This window comes from Pelophylax lessonae, assembly GCF_965119305.1.
Source record: "Pelophylax lessonae genome assembly, chromosome: 6".
NCBI lineage: Eukaryota > Metazoa > Chordata > Amphibia > Anura > Ranidae > Pelophylax > Pelophylax lessonae.
In genome coordinates, this window is record NC_138773.1 from 223,946,635 (window position 1) to 223,965,569 (window position 18,935).

General features: G+C 42.5%; 1 protein-coding gene across 5 annotated transcripts in view; it reads left to right on the plus strand.

The window, feature by feature from the left end:
* Window positions 1-5,652, plus strand: part of FN1 (fibronectin 1) — a 94,668-nt gene extending 89,016 nt beyond the window's left edge. For all 5 annotated transcript variants that reach the window (XM_082262392.1, XM_082262393.1, XM_082262394.1 and 2 more), the window contains 3 exons: window positions 6-112; window positions 1,867-1,968; window positions 4,908-5,652. In XM_082262392.1, coding sequence (XP_082118518.1) covers window positions 6-112; window positions 1,867-1,968; window positions 4,908-4,988 — 290 coding nt within the window. In that variant the 3' untranslated portion in view covers window positions 4,989-5,652. The remainder of the gene's footprint in view (window positions 1-5; window positions 113-1,866; window positions 1,969-4,907) is intronic.
* Window positions 5,653-18,935: the final 13,283 nt, after the last annotated feature.

Consider the following 18,935-nt stretch of genomic DNA (forward strand, 5'->3'; position numbering starts at 1 on the left):
TCCAGATGAGGCTACATGCTATGATGAAGGCAAACTGTACAATGTTGGGGAGCAATGGCAAAAAGAGTACCTGGGAGCTATCTGTTCATGCACATGCTATGGAGGACAGCAGGTGAGCTAACCAGGTGCACACACAGGCCAGGTTTATGACTGGCAAGCAAAGCAGTTCATACAGAGTAGGCTTGTTAGACATTTTTTTTAATAAGCGTTTGTAAACTTATACACAAAATAACCTGTTCAACTTTTCTTTTCTTCTTCCACTTTGCAAAATCTGCAAAATACACAAACGGTTTCTAAAGGCCTTTTTAGATTAAAACAAAGAACATGTTATGCTTACCTACTCTGTGGAACGGTATTGCACAGAGCAGTCTCCTACCCTCACTTCTGGGGTCCCCCACAGGTGCTCTGCTCCTTATCTTCTGTGTGCCCCCAAGCATAGCAAGCTATGTGAGAGGTGGCACACTCCCTAGCTGGGCTGTGTGTCCCGCACCCTTGTCACACCATTTGACTGACTGCACCAGAAGCCAATGGCTCCCACTGCTGCTTCAATCTCTGTAGGAGGTAAGAGGTGAGATGCAGCTGGGCACAATGCTGGATTGATTGAGGACTTAAGTATTTAGGAAGATGAGGCAGCATAGCAAGTTGTAAAACCTTTTTTAAACTTAATGCAGTGAATTCATTAAGTAAAATATTTAGGAGACCTCATATATCCTAGACCAGTGATGGTGAACCTTGGCACCCCAGATGTTTTAGAACTACATTTACCATTATGCTCAGCTACACTGCAGAGTGCATGAGCATCATGGGAAATGTAGTTCCAAAACATCTGGGGTGCCAAGGTTCACCATCACTGTCCTAGACCATGTCCTCCTATTTGTTATTCAATGAAAGGTTTTCCTCTTTACAAATAATGAATTGGCTGTGAGTTATGCCATGGAAGATTTGCACCTACATGTCAGTATAGTATAATAAAGTTTACTTTGCTTTCATACCATCAGTTAGTGCCACAACACTACCTTGTCACCAGAACCGTAACTTGTGTTGACCAAAGCCATAGTAGTATTATGGAAGCCATATGTTGCCAACAGCTAGAAGCCAAAGATTTTATTGGAGTCTCAAAATACCACCAGATGCAAAATGGTGTCAGACTACATAGCCATGGTTGAAAAGACAAACTGTGAGGAAGTGCATCAATGTTTTCAAATTTTCTCAACTGTCGTTTTTTGTACAAGTGGAAGTAGGAGAAAATGTATAATTTATACTGATCAGTAGTTCTTGAGACTGCATCTCCGTTTTATAAAGAAGTATGACCAAAGCAGTTCTGCACTATTGTGACCCATTTTGACCAAGTCACTCAGCTGCTCCAGGCACTGGATTGATCCCGGCTTTACAGTCGGGATCCACCCAGATGCCTGGACTGGCAGTTAGCTTAGCATCGCAGTGAGCCACTCCTGTCCCCTCCACATCCCAGCGCCACAGTGAGTGTGGGAGGGGCAGAGTAGAGAGCCAGTGACTGACAGTCACCGCTCTCGACTCAAAGCAGAGGGGAGAGCTGAGTGATCAGTGGTGTTTGATCGCTTAGTTCTCAGAGCTGGCAGGGAACAGATGCAGCACTGGCTCCATGTTGCATTAACCTAGGTGATTATGTGTCTTTGTTTTTTGTTTTTTTGAGGGGGGGATGGGGGTATTGATAATGCTAGAACTGCTGTACATAGCTACATGTACATGAAAGGCATGTTTAGAAACTGCAGACTGGTGGACCAGTGCTATCTATTTTATTGTAGTCTTCATAGCATTCGCCAGACTGTTTGTATTAACAAAAATACAGTTATGAATGCCTGATGTTAAGCCTCTTTATTTTGACAGGGTTGGCGCTGTGATAACTGCCGAAGGCCAGGATCTGCTGTTACTCCAGATGCCACCGGACATACAGTCTCCCAGTACACACAGCGATATCACACAAACTATGTAAGTGTTCTAGACTTGCATCTGTAATGTTAACATTACTATACTAGTTGCAGGGTTAATGATGTAAGCAATTACAACAGGATATTTTTTCATAACTTGTTTTTCCTGGATCAGTCGGATTTAAAATGGGCAAGGTTGATATTAGGAAGGGGGTAAAGTAATGCAAGGAAGTCAGTTGGAGAATCTCCCGTGTAGTCCGAAATGGGGAGAACCTAAAACCTATTGGTTTGTTGGACCCTCTGTGCTAAGGGCAACAGGCATGTCTTAGAGGTCAAATGGTCCAAGAAAATGACAGACACTGACACAGCCCATAAACTGATGGCCAGATCAAGAGCATTGAGGTTCCAGGTGAGTAAATTAAGCAATGATGTACAAAAGCACTGGTAAAAGGGCAATAAAGAGAAGCACCAGATGTACACAGGAGTTATCCAAGGATTGAACAGTAAGCATAAGGGCCCTTTCACACTGTGCTGTAGCAAAATTGCGTTTTTTCCAATGATTTTGCTGTGTTTTAGATGCATTTCCTGTGCATTGCCTGCACCTGTAAAAAATGGACATGTGACAATCGCGGTGAGTTTTTGCTGTTAATTTCAATGGGGGGCTGCGTTTTGGTGCAGTTTTCAAAAGTGCACCAAAGATGCTGCATGCAGGACTCTTACACCACTGCTACAGGTGTATTTTGAAGAGTCCCATAGGATTGCATTTTTTTTTTTTTTTTTTCTTTTTTCTTGCAGGGGAGAAATGCATTTGTGTGAAAGGGCCCTTTAGTCTGAAACAGACCTCTATGCAAGGACATTGGCTAATGGACAAACCTATTCAGTTTAACTATTCTTGATTAGGATAAAGGTGTACTCTGTAGGGACTTGAGATAAATGCAGAGTAATGACCAGCAGCAGATGGCAAAAGCTCAAAGCTTGTTGCATATTTTAGAAGAAGGTGCTCTTTGATCAGATTTGAGCACTTTCTTTGCAGGAATGAAGAACAAGCGGAACATTCTCAATGACCCTTGATACGTTGTAATTTTTTTCTTTTACATGGAAAGATTCCAGAAATACTAGTTATTGATGCATTATGTACTGTGTAGTAGGGATTCTTTCTCCTATTTAATAATTACAGGTACTTGTATAGCGCCATCAATGAAAACAGTGCTTTACGTGTATGTATGTGTATATAGCCTGTATAACAGTGTAAATATGCTGTCCCCCCCCCCCCCCCTCAATAACTCAGCAGACAGCCATTAATGTCTAAACCGCTGGCAACAAAAGTGAGTACACCCCTAAGTGAAAATGTCGAAATTGGGCCCAGTTACATTTTCTCTCCCCTGTGTCATGTGACTCAGTGTTACAAGGTCTCAGGTGTGAATGGGGAGCAGGTGTATAAATTTGGTGTTATCGCTCTTACTCTCTTATACTGGTCACTGGAAGTTCAACATGGCACCTCATGGCAAAGCACTCTGAGGATCTGAAAAAAGATTGCCAAGACCCTGAAACTGAGCTGCATCACTGTAGCCAAGACAATACAGCGGTTTAACATGACAGGTTCCACTCAGAACAGGCCTTGCCGTGATCAACCGAAGAAGTGGAGTGCACGTGCTCAGAATCCTATCCAGAGGTGGTCTTTGGGAAATAGACGTATGGGTGCTGCCAGCATTGCTGCAGAGGGTGGAGGGTCAGCCTGTCTGTGCTCAGACCATATGCCGCACACTGCATCAAATTGTCTGCATGGCTGTCCTCCCAGAAGGAAGCCTCTTCTAAAGATGATGCACAAGAGAACCCGCAAACAGTTTGCTGAAGGCAATCAGACTAGGGACATGAATTACTGGAACTATAGGCTGTGGTCTGAGACCAAGATAACCCATTTTGTTTCAGATGGTGTCAGTGTGTGGCAGCAACCAGGTGAGGAGTACAAAAACATGTGTCTTGCCTACAGTCAAGCATGGTAGTGGGAGTGTCATGGTCTGGGGCTGCACGAGTGCTTCCAGCACTGGGGAGCTACAGTTTATTGAGGAAACCATGAATGTCAACATGTACTGTGACATACTCAAGCAGAGCATGATCCCCCTCCCTTTGGAGACTGAGCCGCAGGACAGTATTCCAACATGAGAACAACCCCAAGGCGATCACTGCCTTGCTAAAGAGGCTGAGGGTAAAATTGATGGACTGGCCAAGCCTGTCTCCAGACCTAAACCCTTTTGCACATCTGTGGGGCATCCTCAAACCGAAGGTGGAGGAGCACAAGGTCTCGAACATCCACCAGCTCCGTGATGTCATGGAGGAATGGAAGAGGATTCCAGTGGCAACCTGTGAAGCTCTGGTGAACTCCATGTCCAAGAGGGTTAAGGCAGTGCTGAAAAATAGTTGGTGGCCACACAATATTGACACTTGGGCCCAATTTGGACATTTTTTACTTAGGGGTGTACTCACTTTTGTTGCCAGCGGTTTAGACATTAATGGCTGTGTGCTGAGTTATTTTGAGGGGACAGCAAATTTACACTGGTATACAAACTGCTACAATGTAAAGTGGTGCGTGAACAAAGTGTCATTTCTTCCGTGTTATCACATGAAAAGCTATAATAAAATATTTACAAAAATGTGAGTGTACTCACGTCAGAATACTGTACAGTTACATCATTCCCTGCCCTCAAGGAGCATACAGTCTAAGGTCCCTAACTCTTATTCATACATACACATACTAAGGTCAATTTACTTACCAGCATGACTTTGAAAGTTGGGAGGAAACTGGATCACCTGGTGGAAACCCACTTATTTAAGTCCAATTCAAAACTAGATTGGAAAAAAGTTGGTATATGAAGCACAACAATGTTGATAAATAGGACCCATACAATTTTCAGTGTTTTTTTTTTTTTTTTTGCCTATACAAATGTCATTGTTTGAAATGGGCTGTGAAGTCTTATTTATTTATTTTTTTCCTTTTTGCAGAATGTGAAATGTCCCATTGAGTGCTTCCTTCCTTTGGGCCTTCAAGCAGATTCACATCATACTGAACAGACCAAGAACTAATTAATCTTGTCAAGGGAGCAGAGCATGTTAACTTAAATTAAAGTGGGAGGTGGGTGGAGGCCCCCTCTGACTGGCAGATAACTGATAAACCTTCAAAATTCACCTGAAGTACTTCATGCCATTCAGTATTCAATGATTGTAATTTTTTTTTTTTTTTGCCTTAAGTGATCTGGGAAACAAAAGGGAAGTTTTATTTTTGTTTTTAACTGGCAAATTGCAGCCTTTTAGAAGTTGTTTGAAAGTGTTCCTGAATGGGCCTTGAGAACTCTGCAGTTTATCTCCATACTGGTTAATGAACTGCAGAGGGCTTTGGCAGCACTGGGGTAAAAATAAAGGCCAAATGCCAATGGGACCAATTGCTCTATATTATATTATCAATGCAGCACTGAATTTGCTGCTTCTGGCACAAGTGTCTTTACCGTATGCACAATTTTAATTCTTTTTCCGCACAATCCTTACTAATACCTGACCTTCCTTCAGTGTTATTTATCAATGTCTGCTGCATCTTCAGAAGATTCCTTCTACGTTTAACATGGGAAATGTAAATTCTGAAATCTAGCAAGTGATGGTTGTTGAATCTGATGTAATTATGGTTGGTGATTTTTATTTTTTTTATACTGTATGTGCCAAAGCTTTAACTACTGTGGAAAGATAACTCTTCTTTTAATAAAAATCTTAAAAATCAGTGCAAGAACTTATTTTAATTGTGTACACTGAATGGGATTCAAAACCTTTTTAGAAAAAACCTACTTGGTGCACTCAAATCCCAACAAACTAAACACCTTGTCTATTTACCCAATTTTTAGCTACAAAGTTATGGTCACATCTGTTCAGACTGCTTTTAGATACACCGGATTGGTCGGGATAATAGAGGGTCACTGTGAACCACATGATTTCCTTTTTCAGCTTAACATACACACTACTGCGATTACTCGGAAGGAAGGGGGTGCATGGCAAGGGTATGTTTTCATTCATATTATGACCGGGTAATATGCTGACACCACGATGACAAATGTGGATTTTGCATCTGATCTCCTCCAGGTGCCAGTCTGGCTCCTTCCTACTGCACCTACATTTCCAGGGAATAAAGATGAAGGCACATACTAGTGGATACTGCACACTAAAGTGTATTTATACTTGTATAGGCACTTTTTTTTTTTTTTTTTTTTTTTTGAGTGGAAAGGGATTGGAATTTTATAAAGTTGTTATTGCAGTCTGTGCTTCCCACTGGGTAGATTCCCACCTTGTCCTTGTGGCAACACAGAAAAGGGGCCAAATCCAAAATTTTAGAGTGGTCGTTGGCAGAACAAGAGGTCAGGGTAACTTTCAGGGGGGACACCTTTTCCGGTGACAGCTGTGTAAGTGAAAGGGAATCGTCACAACAGGAAAGAAATTGCAAACAATATTTGGACATGGTTGTGTAACCTTTTCCTGCTCTATGCATAACTGGATTAAAAACTACAGTATCCATGCACTTTAGGTTTAACAAACAAGGCTAACACTCCAAGATCCCTAATGTATAGTCTGTTTTCATTAGCTCTTTTGGTTCTATTATAGTTTTTTTTTTTTTTTTTTTTTGTCTTGATGGATCAGAAGCAAGTTTTCGCTTATGGTCATTGACACAGCTCTTCTATTCTTTGACAACACCTTTTTTCTAGCACCACCTACAGGGATAGGACACTAGATAGAAAAGAACACTTCACCACTTATGGGCAGCCATAACTGGTTATAAAAGCCAATATTGGCCGATATTTTTGTACATTTTAAAATTTTGCAAAATAAACACAAATTTCGACACAAATCTGTTACTAAACATGTTAATCTTTATTAACATTTTTAACATTAAGGGCTCATTCTTCACACCTTAACTGCATGAAACTGATAGGAAAACTTCACTTGCAGGGGCATCAGTTTCACATCATCTGATTGTGCATTAATGCATAATAAACTGCTGCAGTAGTGCACTCACTACTGCAATAATTTTAGATCACTACTGCAGTGCAGTCAGTGCAAAACTGCTAGAAAAAAAGTTGGGCAACAGCTAGACAGTGGATTGGACTGGTGTCAGTGGACTACCGCTGCAGTAGGCACTCACTGCAACTACTGCAGTCAGTGCAAAACTGCTAGAAGAAAAGCTAGACAGTGCATTGGAGTGGACACTACTACACTTTTCAATACTACCAGTTAAGTAGAACATTATTATACTGCAGAAAGCAGAGCATTTCAGCATGTCCATGGTCACCTGTTAAACAGCTTCTGTTTTGTTCATATAATGCTGCCACTTCATTAACATGCTCACTTGGTACAGGGTGAGAGGGGGACAGAGGAGCAGAGAGAGAGGTGTATTCTAGCATGAGAAGCAAGTCTTTTTTGTAGTGTGCCTCATTTTCTTTCTACCACTGAAGAGAATCACCACTTCTGTCAATTACTGGTTTGTTTCAAATAGAGATGATGTTCCATCATCCAGGGTCCTTATTAAAGATTCAGAAGAAATTGAATCCTCCGCATGAGGCCCCAATAACACTGAAATGTCCTGATCAAGTCAACCACAATGAAGATTTTCTTCTGTCCGTTTTTCCTATTTTTAGACATTTTTCTGTTTTTTGCAGCATGCTGCTCTTTCAGATTCCAAAAATGCTTTTCTGGACTTTTTGGCAGGAACCTCCTGTTGAATATCTTATGTCAGCCATTTTTTTGCCTTAGCCAATACATCATTTGAAGAGCAAGCATGGTTTTTGTATTGAGGATTCAAAAGACTTGCAAGCACAACATTTTTAATCTCTTCATGCTTCTCAAAACGTATATCAATCAAAGCTCTTTGGCTTGACAGACCGTCATTTGAAAGTTGGAGGGTGTTGTGTGCCTGTGCCATGACACTGAAGTCTGACATTTTAGCAAGCCTCATTACTTTCCACATGTTTGTTCTACTGTCTCGAAGTAGCACAAGCATCACTCTGTGTTTAATTCCCCAGTCTTCAAGCATGCCTAGAAACATTTCTCTACTGTACTTGGTGTTGAATACAAAAGTGATGCAAGGATCCCACACTAATTGCCTTTTTGTCCACCCGCTGTCCATGAAGTGGCATGTAAGAATCATTAGTGACTCTGACTGCTGGTCAGGATAAACAGAGTCAGTCGTGAATGAGAGCGAGTTGCCAGCATTCTCTGGTTGCAGCATAGCCTTTACTTTCTCAACGACCTTTTGGTGAATCTTTCCCAGCATTTCTGTTCTATAATACTTCTCACTCTTCAGTGTGTAGCTTGGCTTCAGTATGGACATCAACCACTTAAATACTGAGTCAGACACCATTGTAAATGGCTGGTTATCAGTGACAATCATCTCTATGATTACTCTGTCCAGCAGTTGGGATTATCCATCTGAATCTAGACATGGCACGTTTTTTTTCATAAACATCTGTTGTTGCCTGGGATAATGGAGGAGGTATTTCACAATCGCATTGATATTCCTTTTGTTTTTTCTGTGCTGCATGATATATTTGATTATGATGAACTCTTAGATGGGCCCAAAGATTTGACGTATTTTTGTATTTTGCAGTTACTGATCCCATACTTATTGTTTGTGCATGTGTTGCACACTGCTGCTTTTCCTGGAGATGAATGAGACGAGAGTCCCAGACCACGCATTTTACTTTTTCTGTCCTCCATCTCCATTGCAATTTGAAAGAGACAAAGTTAAAAAAAAATGGCTGGCCTGGCACCCTGCCCTGCTGTGTGGGTGGCTTGCTGATGCCTGGCAGTTTGGGTGGCTTGCTGGCACCCTGTTATGGGTCAGTTGGTGGCTGACGCCTGGCAGTTTGGGTGGCTTGCTGGCACCCTGTTGTGGGTCGGTTGGTGGCTGACGTCTGGCAGTGTGGGTGGCCTGCTGGCACCCTGTTGTGGGTCGGTTGGCTGACGTCTGGCAGTGTGGGTGGCTTGCTGGCACCCTGTGGTGACTTGCATAGGAACTGGAGGATGCATTACAGCCATTTTGTTTTTCCCTTAAAGTGGAAGTAAACCCCCCCTATCGTTTTCAGCCAAGGAAGCTGCCATCTTGGCCTCTGTTTAATTTGCAACTGCCTTGATGCTGCACATGTGATAAGTTATGCCACCAGCCATTGGATGGTCTGACAGTTTGGTTGAGAGCACAACCAATGTGACAGCTAGACATGTTCACTAAAATCTGTCAGTTTTATTTGGAGACACGGATGAAAATGTAAACAGGAAGTATGCTTTTAGATTATAAGGATGACGGTTGTCATGACAAATACAATTTGATTGGAGCTCCAGTTGCGATGACCACTCAGGAGCAGTATAAAAGACTTGGCCGTAAGCGGAAGTGATTGTAATTGTGTCGTGCGTTAGGACACCATTTTGTCATCACAGCGTCCATGTTGTCCAGTGACACAGGCGACCAGTTCGTTTAGATTTGCCCCCCCCTCTCACTCAAGCTAAAGTAGCCCCTACCTTCCCCCTAATCAGCATACCAGCTTCAAACCAAAGCCTTATCTGCACATTCTAGCAGAATTTGTGTCTTCAAGAACAGCATGGGGTCATAAACGAGCAGATCTTATCTCAAACACAGACCGAGGTCTGAGCAGATGGCCAGGGAGGCTGTCTGGTAAATTCCACAAGCCCAGTTGTTAATTGAAAGGTAACGCCTACATCTCACAAATCCATACCCAATTCATAACTTTTTAGCCGAAAATGACACCTTGACAAAAAGTATATATTTGAATGGCAAATAAAATACGGGACAAAACAAGAGCACACATGGTCATCCTGTCATACAGGGAATAGGAAAGAGCGATAAGATATTCCCTCTGTGATAAAAGATATTCATGTTTGCTATTGTTTGAAAGCAAATTACATGCTTAGTTATAAAATATCAGTTTCAAGAATGTAACCCTTACATATGTTGAGATATTAAGAGTGGTATGGCTCTGTCCACAAAGATACATTTGAAATGGTCGTAAACCACTGGACCGCCCTTTGCCACTCTGTAATTGGTCAGGGGTGTCCGTCACCGCCCCTTTGATCTTAGAGGAAAGCTTGCGCAAGCTTTGCAGTCTCAGTTCTCATCTTACCATCAAAGCAGAAACATCACGCTGGAGGACCGATCATGTTCAGCTTCTGAAACTAAGATAATACAAGGACTTTTGAATGCAAGTATTTCCATTTCTAATTCTTCTCTATTCTTCTAAATTGCTGAATTGTGTCTCTATTTCTTTGTAACCCATTTTTCTGTAAATTATTTTAATTTGCACCAATCTTAACATTTCTTATAATTAAACCTTATTTTGAAAAGTGTTCATTTTGTCTCTTAAGCTCTTAAACGCAAACTGACCCAAAGAACCTGCCTCCTGAAGAGCGCTAATGTTTAGGATAAATCCTCCGGACATTCCTGTCTGCAGATGACAGCGCGTGTTACGGATGATTATTCTAAAGTCATAATTGTTATTTCTAAAATTACGAGCATCCTCTGGGCTCATTATAACGTAGAGGTGGTGGCAGAGAAAGGGTTAATTGTTTAATTAGCCCAGTGACAATCGCTCTGTCTGCTGGCATCTAGATTGTGGTCCCGCAAGCTGGACAATCTGTATGCAGGGTGCAGCTGAGAGTGGCATTGTTACGCAAGTGACGACAGGGTGGGAGATTGCCTGGTCTTTGGTCACGAGTTGGATGAGAAGGCCAGGGGTCTGATACCCGCCACTGTCACAGTGATGTCTTTGATTACGCCCCTTGTAGGTGGGCGAAACGCGTTGACGCAGTTCCGGTGATCGGCTACCGTAATACGTCACTTCCTGGATCTCATGGAACGCATGCCAGCTGCGTTCCGGGAGTGGAGCTGTGTTTGCAGTTAATGGGATTATTCTTCTGCCGATTATCTTATGCTTTATTGTAGTATTGAAGTATTTATCTTATCAATAAAAAAATGTATATTACGGGCTTCACTATGTTTGGCTCATCCTTTCTTGAGTGATACCGGAGATACCGAAGGGGGAAGTCTGTGTATTCCTGGGTTGGAGAAGCATTGGTCCATATTATTATAAAGGCCCATTTACCTTTGAGCTCTGGTGAGTGGATTCCCTCAGGGGGGCTGGAAGCCCCATCACTGTGTGGAGCACCATTGCACCTTGAAAATTGGCACCTTAGAAATACAGCACTTTATATGAGCACAATCATAATTGTGGAAAGAAACCAATTATTTGGGCTATTATTGTGGACTTTGAGAATTGATGGCACTTTTGCACTTTGCAGGGCACGTTTTTGTAATTATTATACAAGTTATTATCCTGTATCCAGCACGTCAATACTTTATGCACTTTTATATAATTATTGGATTTTTTTTTTTTTTTTGCACAGAGCACTTTATGCACATATTTTAGTATTATAACACTGTTGGAGTTAAAATGTATATGAATTGATGCTATCTATTTATTTTTATTGTTTTGCAAGCGCTGTTTTTTTGGGTATATATATTTTTCTACGTTTTTACTTAGTGGGCAGCAGCATTGTAAGTTTAACACATACTAAATCCTAGCGCGGGTTTTAATCTAATTTTACCAGAGAACTGATTGTGTCCAGCTACAAGATGGAATTCATTTCTTATCCAGCAGATAAATTATTTTCCTCCAATCTTCATCTCCTGCCGTTGCACATCCAGGCCCTGTACAGGGCAGTGCCAGAGCTGCTTATCCAGGTGTGATTGCCCCGGTGCCAGAACCAGAGCGGTACTGGGGGTTTTACTCCTATCTATTCCCAGTCCCAAAGGATGGGGTTAGCCTGATCCTAGTTCCCAAGTCCCTGAATTGCTTTGTGCAGGTACAGAAGTTCAAGATATAATCCATTTGTTTGGTGGTGGCCTTCCTGCATCAGGGTTTTTCTGGCATATATAGATATCAAAGCTGCATACCTGCACATTCCACTTCAGCAGGGACACCAGCGATTTTTATGCTTTGGGTATCCACCAAGGTGTTGGCCCCAGTCCTTGCGTTACTGAGACAATGGGGGATTGCCATGATTGGCTATCAGGACAATTGCTCCTGCGTGTGGAGACACATTCCACACAATGTTGAGGTCACGATGCACTCCCTGCATTAATTCAGATTGCTCTTAAACCTCAAGAAGTCTGTCATGACCCAGACCAGGAAGGTGGAGTTTCTAGGTCTGATTCTTGCAGGCCAAACTGTTCCTTCTGACAAACAAGTTCAGGAAACATCGGACCGAGTTTTAATTGTTGTTGTTCTGCAGGTGCTGGGGCTTATGGTGTCCATCTTTTGAAGCTTTCCCATATGCATAGTTCCATATGAGGGTTCTGCAGAGGGAAATCCTCTCAAAATGGGTCAAACCTCCCACTTTCCTGAACAACCAGATTTGTCTGGACCAGTCGATGAGGGCCTCCCTCTTCTGGTTCCACCAGTTTCCTTCACTACAGGCTGGGCAGTCCTTTCTTCCCCCCTCCACTGGACGGTAGTCATTACCGAGGATGGCTTATCCAGCTTGGGGGGGGGGGGGCGTTAGATGCAGGAGGAGGCTCAGCTGTCTATCAAGGTCCTGGAGCTGCAAGCAAACAGGTTGTTTCTGAAGCACTGGAAGGATCTACTCCAGGGACACCCAGTCAGGATCCAAACAGACAATGCCACCACAATAGCCTATGTCTAAAACCAAGCTGGCACGAGAAGTGCAGCCGTGACGCTGGAAGCATTGCGGGTACTCGGTGAATGAAACAAGTTCCAGCTTTCTTCACAATGTACATCCCCAGCATTGAGAATTTGTAGGTGGATTACCTACCTCTGTTTGCAGACACTGGATCACTGGGAGTGATCCCTACACCTGAACATGTTCTGTCAGATCTGCCTACACTGGGGGACCCTGAACATGAATCTCCTGGTGTCGCCTCAACAGGAAGGTACAGAACTTTGAGCTCAGATGAGGAACCCCCTGGCTGATGCAACTGATTGGTGGCATTGGTGGCACTGTGAGGTCAGTATCTCATTTACGCTTTTTCTCCTCTCAAGCGGTTTGCTCCCCTGCTGTGCAGAATAGAGGCCAGAGGGATTCCAGGTACGTTGACATGGTGCGGCTGGTCACTGACTCTCCCCTGGCAGTTGTCTCTTTAAGTCCTAGGACCTCCTGTCCTAGGATCCAGTCTACCACCCTGCTTATAGCACTTACATTCGTTTCCCAGTAAACTGATGCTTTATAGGGATAACCTTCCAAATAGACATTCAAATGTAATGCATAACAGCGAAAGATGAAACCTTTAGTTGATTTAGTGTGTTGCATTGAGTAAAAGACTGGGAGCTGGACAAAGGTGCCATGTATATACAGACCCCTGGGCCATAAACGCATGTTTATGATGTAAATATTTTACATGTGGTCTGGAAGACTATATTGTGACTGCAGTGATAAAGAGGAAACAGACGTACCCCCATTAAAGATGTCTGCCATTTCAAAGATACTGGAGTTTAGCCATCTCAGGGTATGTACTGTATAATTAGATTAATAAAACCTGTTCCCTGTTGTAATTGCTTAGACTTAGCCCAGACTTTATGCATATGTTTATGTAGTAAGGGTTTTGTTAGGCTTACAAAAACACTGGGACTCCAAGCCAGATGACAAAGACTGAGACTTAGTAAAGCGTAATATAACAGACCATGTAGATTACCAAAGAGGAGCAACCTCCGCTGGTTTTTATTCAAGCCCACAGACCATGCCCTGCAACTGTGCTGCTAAATAATAAATCAGGGGTTCAGGAAAGCTACATTACCCCCCCCCCCCTCCTCTTGGTGCTTTGTAATTGTTCTAGCTGAAAGTAATCTTAGATTTTTTTTTTTCCCCTATTCTCTTGTCCCTCCACCAGCGCTCCTGGCTCCTCTCCGATTCCACCCGCCCCTAGCAAGCCACTTTTGTGGACATCTCTGGATCGAGATTGGGCTTAAAGTATAAAGGTGGGCTCTGAGGGAGCTGCATGCAGGTTTTTTTTCTTTTTTTTTTACCTTAATGGTAGAGAATGCATTAAGGTAAATACATGTACCTTTTGCCTTTACAACCGTTTTAATCCTGGGAGGTCAAGTTTTCCATAGGAGCATCCTAAAGATGGAAATGACATTACGAAAGATTCTTAACAGGATAACTACAGGGGCGTTGTGTAAGAGATAGGAGACAGCATTCGAGGCATGACTGTTATTTTTATAAGGTTTGTCCTGCGGATCAGTGAAAGCAATAATTTGTTCCAGAGTTTAACCTTATCTCAAAATCGAGATTACAGGGGCATTACTGTATAATGGTTTGACAGCAATCTAAGGGGTTCAGAGAAAAGCAGTGGATAGAAAGAGGACAATGTTGGGTTGACTTGGCAATCTAGTGTCATTTACTGATTTTGTCCAATTTTAAGACCTGAGTACTTGCCAAACCTAGAGAAAAATGGCCATAACTGTTTAGATGGAAGAAACCGTATTACTCAGAAGCACACATTTTTTTTCCTGTATATCTCCATACCAGAAGCTCTTGATATTATCTGACCAAATCAGAACCACTAAGGGCTTAATGGCCAGGGAAAATAACAGTGAGAGCAGGCAGCCCTGCTACGTCCCCCTCCCTAACGTGACAGTGGAAGAGAGCCTTTCCCCCTCTTGGATGGCCACCTGAGGAGCATGGTATATCAGTTTCACCCATGAGATAAATACATTGTTAAAGCCAAACTTTTCCAAGGTGACCCAGAATTAATGCCACCCAATAGGGACAAAGGCCCCTGTGGCATCTAGGGATAATGAGGCACAGTAACCTGCGTTATCTGTGGAGGTTTGCATGTTAATAAATAACCTATGGAGATTAACTGCAGTTGATTTTTGGGCATGAAGTGTCTGGGTGTACTCTACTCATGACTTTGTTTAGCCTCAGAGCCAGAATCTTCACCAGAAATAACAAAATGGGCCTATAGGTAATAGGGTCTGTAGGGCATTTACCTGGTTTCAATACCAGAATAATATTGGTTCTAGATGGGGTAGGCATTGTTTCGCCCCTTCATTAAACACTGTCAATAACTGGGGCCATATACTGTAAGCAAATCTCTACTGAGAGGCCATCGTCTCTTGGGTCCTTGCAAGTTGGGATCGAACTGGTCTCCGGCTGAAGCACCTGTAATCTGGAAGTTCAAAAAAGAGGGTTGAAAAATAATTTGGGGACGTTAATAGATTGTACAAAGTGAATTAGAGAGTCCAAAGAGGTTTGAGTCTTGGATGTATAGATATATGAATATAATTGAACTAGTTCAGCCATTAGCAAGACAGGAGAGTTGCCTAATTTACCCTCCAGTGTTCCGAGCATACCTATGGTTTGGGAGGTACATTGAGCATTACCAATTTATGCTAGCAGGCAACCAGTTTGTTCCCGTTCGTAAAACTGCAATTTTATGAAAATTTTTTCTTTTCAGCGGAGGAATTGGCCAGCTGAACAACATTCTGTGCAGAAAGACAGGCCTCTTTTGTAGCCTCTGTGGGATTTGTTCTTGCTCCAGCCTCTGTACTAGTTGAGGCACCTGGGATTCATGCTCCTTGGATGCTTTTTTAATAGCCGTAATTTGAATGATAAATATCCCCTGAGAAATGCTTTAAACGACTCCCATTGTGTCAGTGGATCAGTAAATTGTTCGTGATTGGAGAGAAAAATTCCCTTATTTTAGTTTTAATATAGGAGTGAGAGAAAAATCGGTTCACTCAAAAGGCATTTCGTTTCCACGATGCTCCAGGGTTTACAGGGTTTACAAGGTTTAACACTAGGCCATGCCACCAAAGGGGAATGATCAGATATACCCCTGGGTGCAGTGGTGAAGCTAGACGTTCTCTTACCCAAAGCAAAGACTTTAGTGAGAAGTTCTCCAGTAGGATGGTAATAATAAATATATATATATATACAGGTCCCTCTCAAAAAATTAGCATATTGTTTTAAAGTTCATTATTTTCTGTAATGCACTGATAAACATTAGACTTTCATATATTTTAGATTCATTACACACAACTGAAGTAGTGCAAGCCTTTTATTGTTTTAATATTGATGATTTTGGCATACAGCTCATGAAAAACCAAAATTCCTATCTCAAAAAATTTGCATATCATGAAAAGGTTCTCTAAACGAGCTATTAACCTAATCATCTGAATCAACTACTTAACTCTAAACACCTGCAAAAGATTCCTGAGGCTTTTAAAAACTCCCAGCCTGGTTCATTACTCAAAACCGCAATCATGGGTAAGACTGCCGACCTGACTGCTGTCCAGAAGGCCATCATTGACACCCTCAAGCAAGAGGGTGGGTAAGACACAGAAAGAAATTTCTAAACGAATAAGCTGTTCCCAGAGTGCTGTATCAAGGCACCTCAGTGGGAAGTCTGTGGGAAGGAAAAAGTGTGGCAGAAAACGCTGCACAACGAGAAGAGGTGACCGGACCCTGAGGAAGATTGTGGAGAAGGACCGATTCCAGACCTTGGGGGACCTGCGGAAGCAGTGGACTGAGTCTGGAGTAGAAACATCTAGAGCCACTGTGTACAGGCGTGTGCAGGAAATGGGCTACAGGTGCCGCATTCCCCAGGTTAAGCCACTTTTGAACCAGAAACAGCGGCAGAAGCGCCTGACCTGGGCTACAGAGAAGCAGCACTGGACTGTTGCTCAGTGGTCCAAAGTACTTTTTTCGGATGAAAGCAAATTTTGCATGTCATTCGGAAATCAAGGTGCCAGAGTCTGGAGGAAGACTGGGGAGAGGGAAATGCCAAAATGCCTGAAGTTCAGTGTCAAGTACCCACAGTCAGCGATGGTCTGGGGTGCCATGTCAGCTGCTGGTGTTGGTCCACTGTGTTTTATCAAGGGCAGGGTCAATGCAGCTAGCTATCAGGAGATTTTGGAGCACTTCATGCTTCCATCTGCTAAAAAGCTTTATGGAGATGAAGATTTCATTTTTCAGCACGACCTGGCACCTGCTCACAGTGCCAAAACCACTGGTAAATGGTTTACTGACCATGGTATTACTGTGCTCAATTGGCCTGCCAACTCTCCTGACCTGAACCCCGTAGAGAATCTGTGGGATGTTGTGAAGAGAAAGTTGAGAGACGCAAGACCCAACACTCTGGATGAGCTCAAGGCCGCTATCGAAGCATCCTGGGCCTCCATAACACCTCAGCAGTGCCACAGGCTGATTGCCTCCATGCCACACCGTATTGAAGCAGTCATTTCTGCAAAAGGATTCCCGACCAAGTATTGAGTGCATAACTGAACATAATTATTTGAAGGTTGACTTTTTTTGTATTAAAAACACTTTTTTTTTTATCGGTCGGATGAAATATGCTAATTTTTTGAGATAGGAATTTTGGTTTTTCATGAGCTGTATGCCAAAATCATCAATATTAAAACAATAAAAGGCTTGCACTACTTCAGTTGTGTGTAATGAATCTAAAATATATGAAAGTCTAATGTTTATCAGTGCATTACAGAAAATAATGAACTTTATCACAATATGCTAATTTTTTGAGAGGGACCTGTGTATATATATATATATATATATATATATATATATATATTTTTTTTTTTTTTTTTTAATTTCAAAGTTTTGGTAATAGCGACTCCACATATGTAGTGTGAATCCCTAAACAATTACCACTTGGGTGAGGTTGGAATGAGGCGATTTCAAACTTTACGGAATTAGGAGGGGATGCTGCCAGAAAAGAGGTGAATTAATAAAGACCTGCTTCTGGGCTCTCTTTTTTTCTTTTTGTAGCCGCGGCGCCCCTCTTAATCCATCGCAAAGGTGAGGCATGAAATCGCCTCATAAAGCGATGTTGCTTTCTTGGGCAGCTGTTCGGGTTGTCTCTTTTTCTTCAAGCCAAACACCTTAGTAGCGCATGGCATTTTATTTTTTTGTAGTATACACGACAGGATTGGGTGCTCCAAGGGGAGAAGTATTATAGAGCTCTTTGCGTGCTGCAGTGAACAGTGGGTGTGGCTGACTTGTGTTAACAGTGGGAGGGTCTTAAAGGAGCATGTTTAAAATAAACAAACACATTCTTGTACCTTTAAAATATGCTTAGAATAATGAAACAAATATCACTGTAAAATAATGAACTAAAAATTTATAAAAAAAGAATTGTGTAGTGCTAACCCAAATGATATTTTAAAATGTGTATAACTCCTAATATTATACACTAAACTGTGTATTTAAGAAAGAAAAGTTTGGTATATAATTGGAAATATTCACTGCGATTTGAATTGCTGAGATAAAAATCTAATCACGTGAAGTGACTATTCACCAAAGAATATATTCCTGAGAGTAATATTAAAAAACCTGTGTGAACAAAAGAAAATATCACATCAGTCAATATAGCAGTGGATGGTGGCAGTAGTGGTATTTATTGCCCCTTTAAAGACTCCCCCACATCCGTTTGCTGCAGCATGCTCACGCCCCCCCCCCCCAGGGGAAGGTTGGGGTGTGGCTCAGTACCTGCCCCCCCCCCCACCACCTTCTACAACAACTTATCTCCCCTCCCAAAGCACTAGTCCAGTATGCATCCTACTCCCCCTCCTGAGACCGCTTTACCAGAACACAACTGGGGGTCACGTTCCTGCGTGTCCAAGACACCCACAGCGGTGAGGGTTGACCCAACCTCACCTTTCGCAACAAATGTTAATATATATACACCGGGTGAGGGTTGACCCAACCTCACCTTTTGCAACAAATGTTAGTATATATACACCTACTAAGGGTTTAGGTTCTTTAACCGGTTGCCGACCGCCGCACGACTATATACTGCGGCGGTCAGCCCCGGCCAGGCAGAGTGACGTAGCGGTACGTCACTAGCCTTCGCCGCTCTGGCGCGCGCGCGCGCACCCGCGGTCCCGCCGATGACTCGATTGGGTTCAGAACCGATCAGTCATCAGGTCCAGGCCAATCATTTTTGGTCTG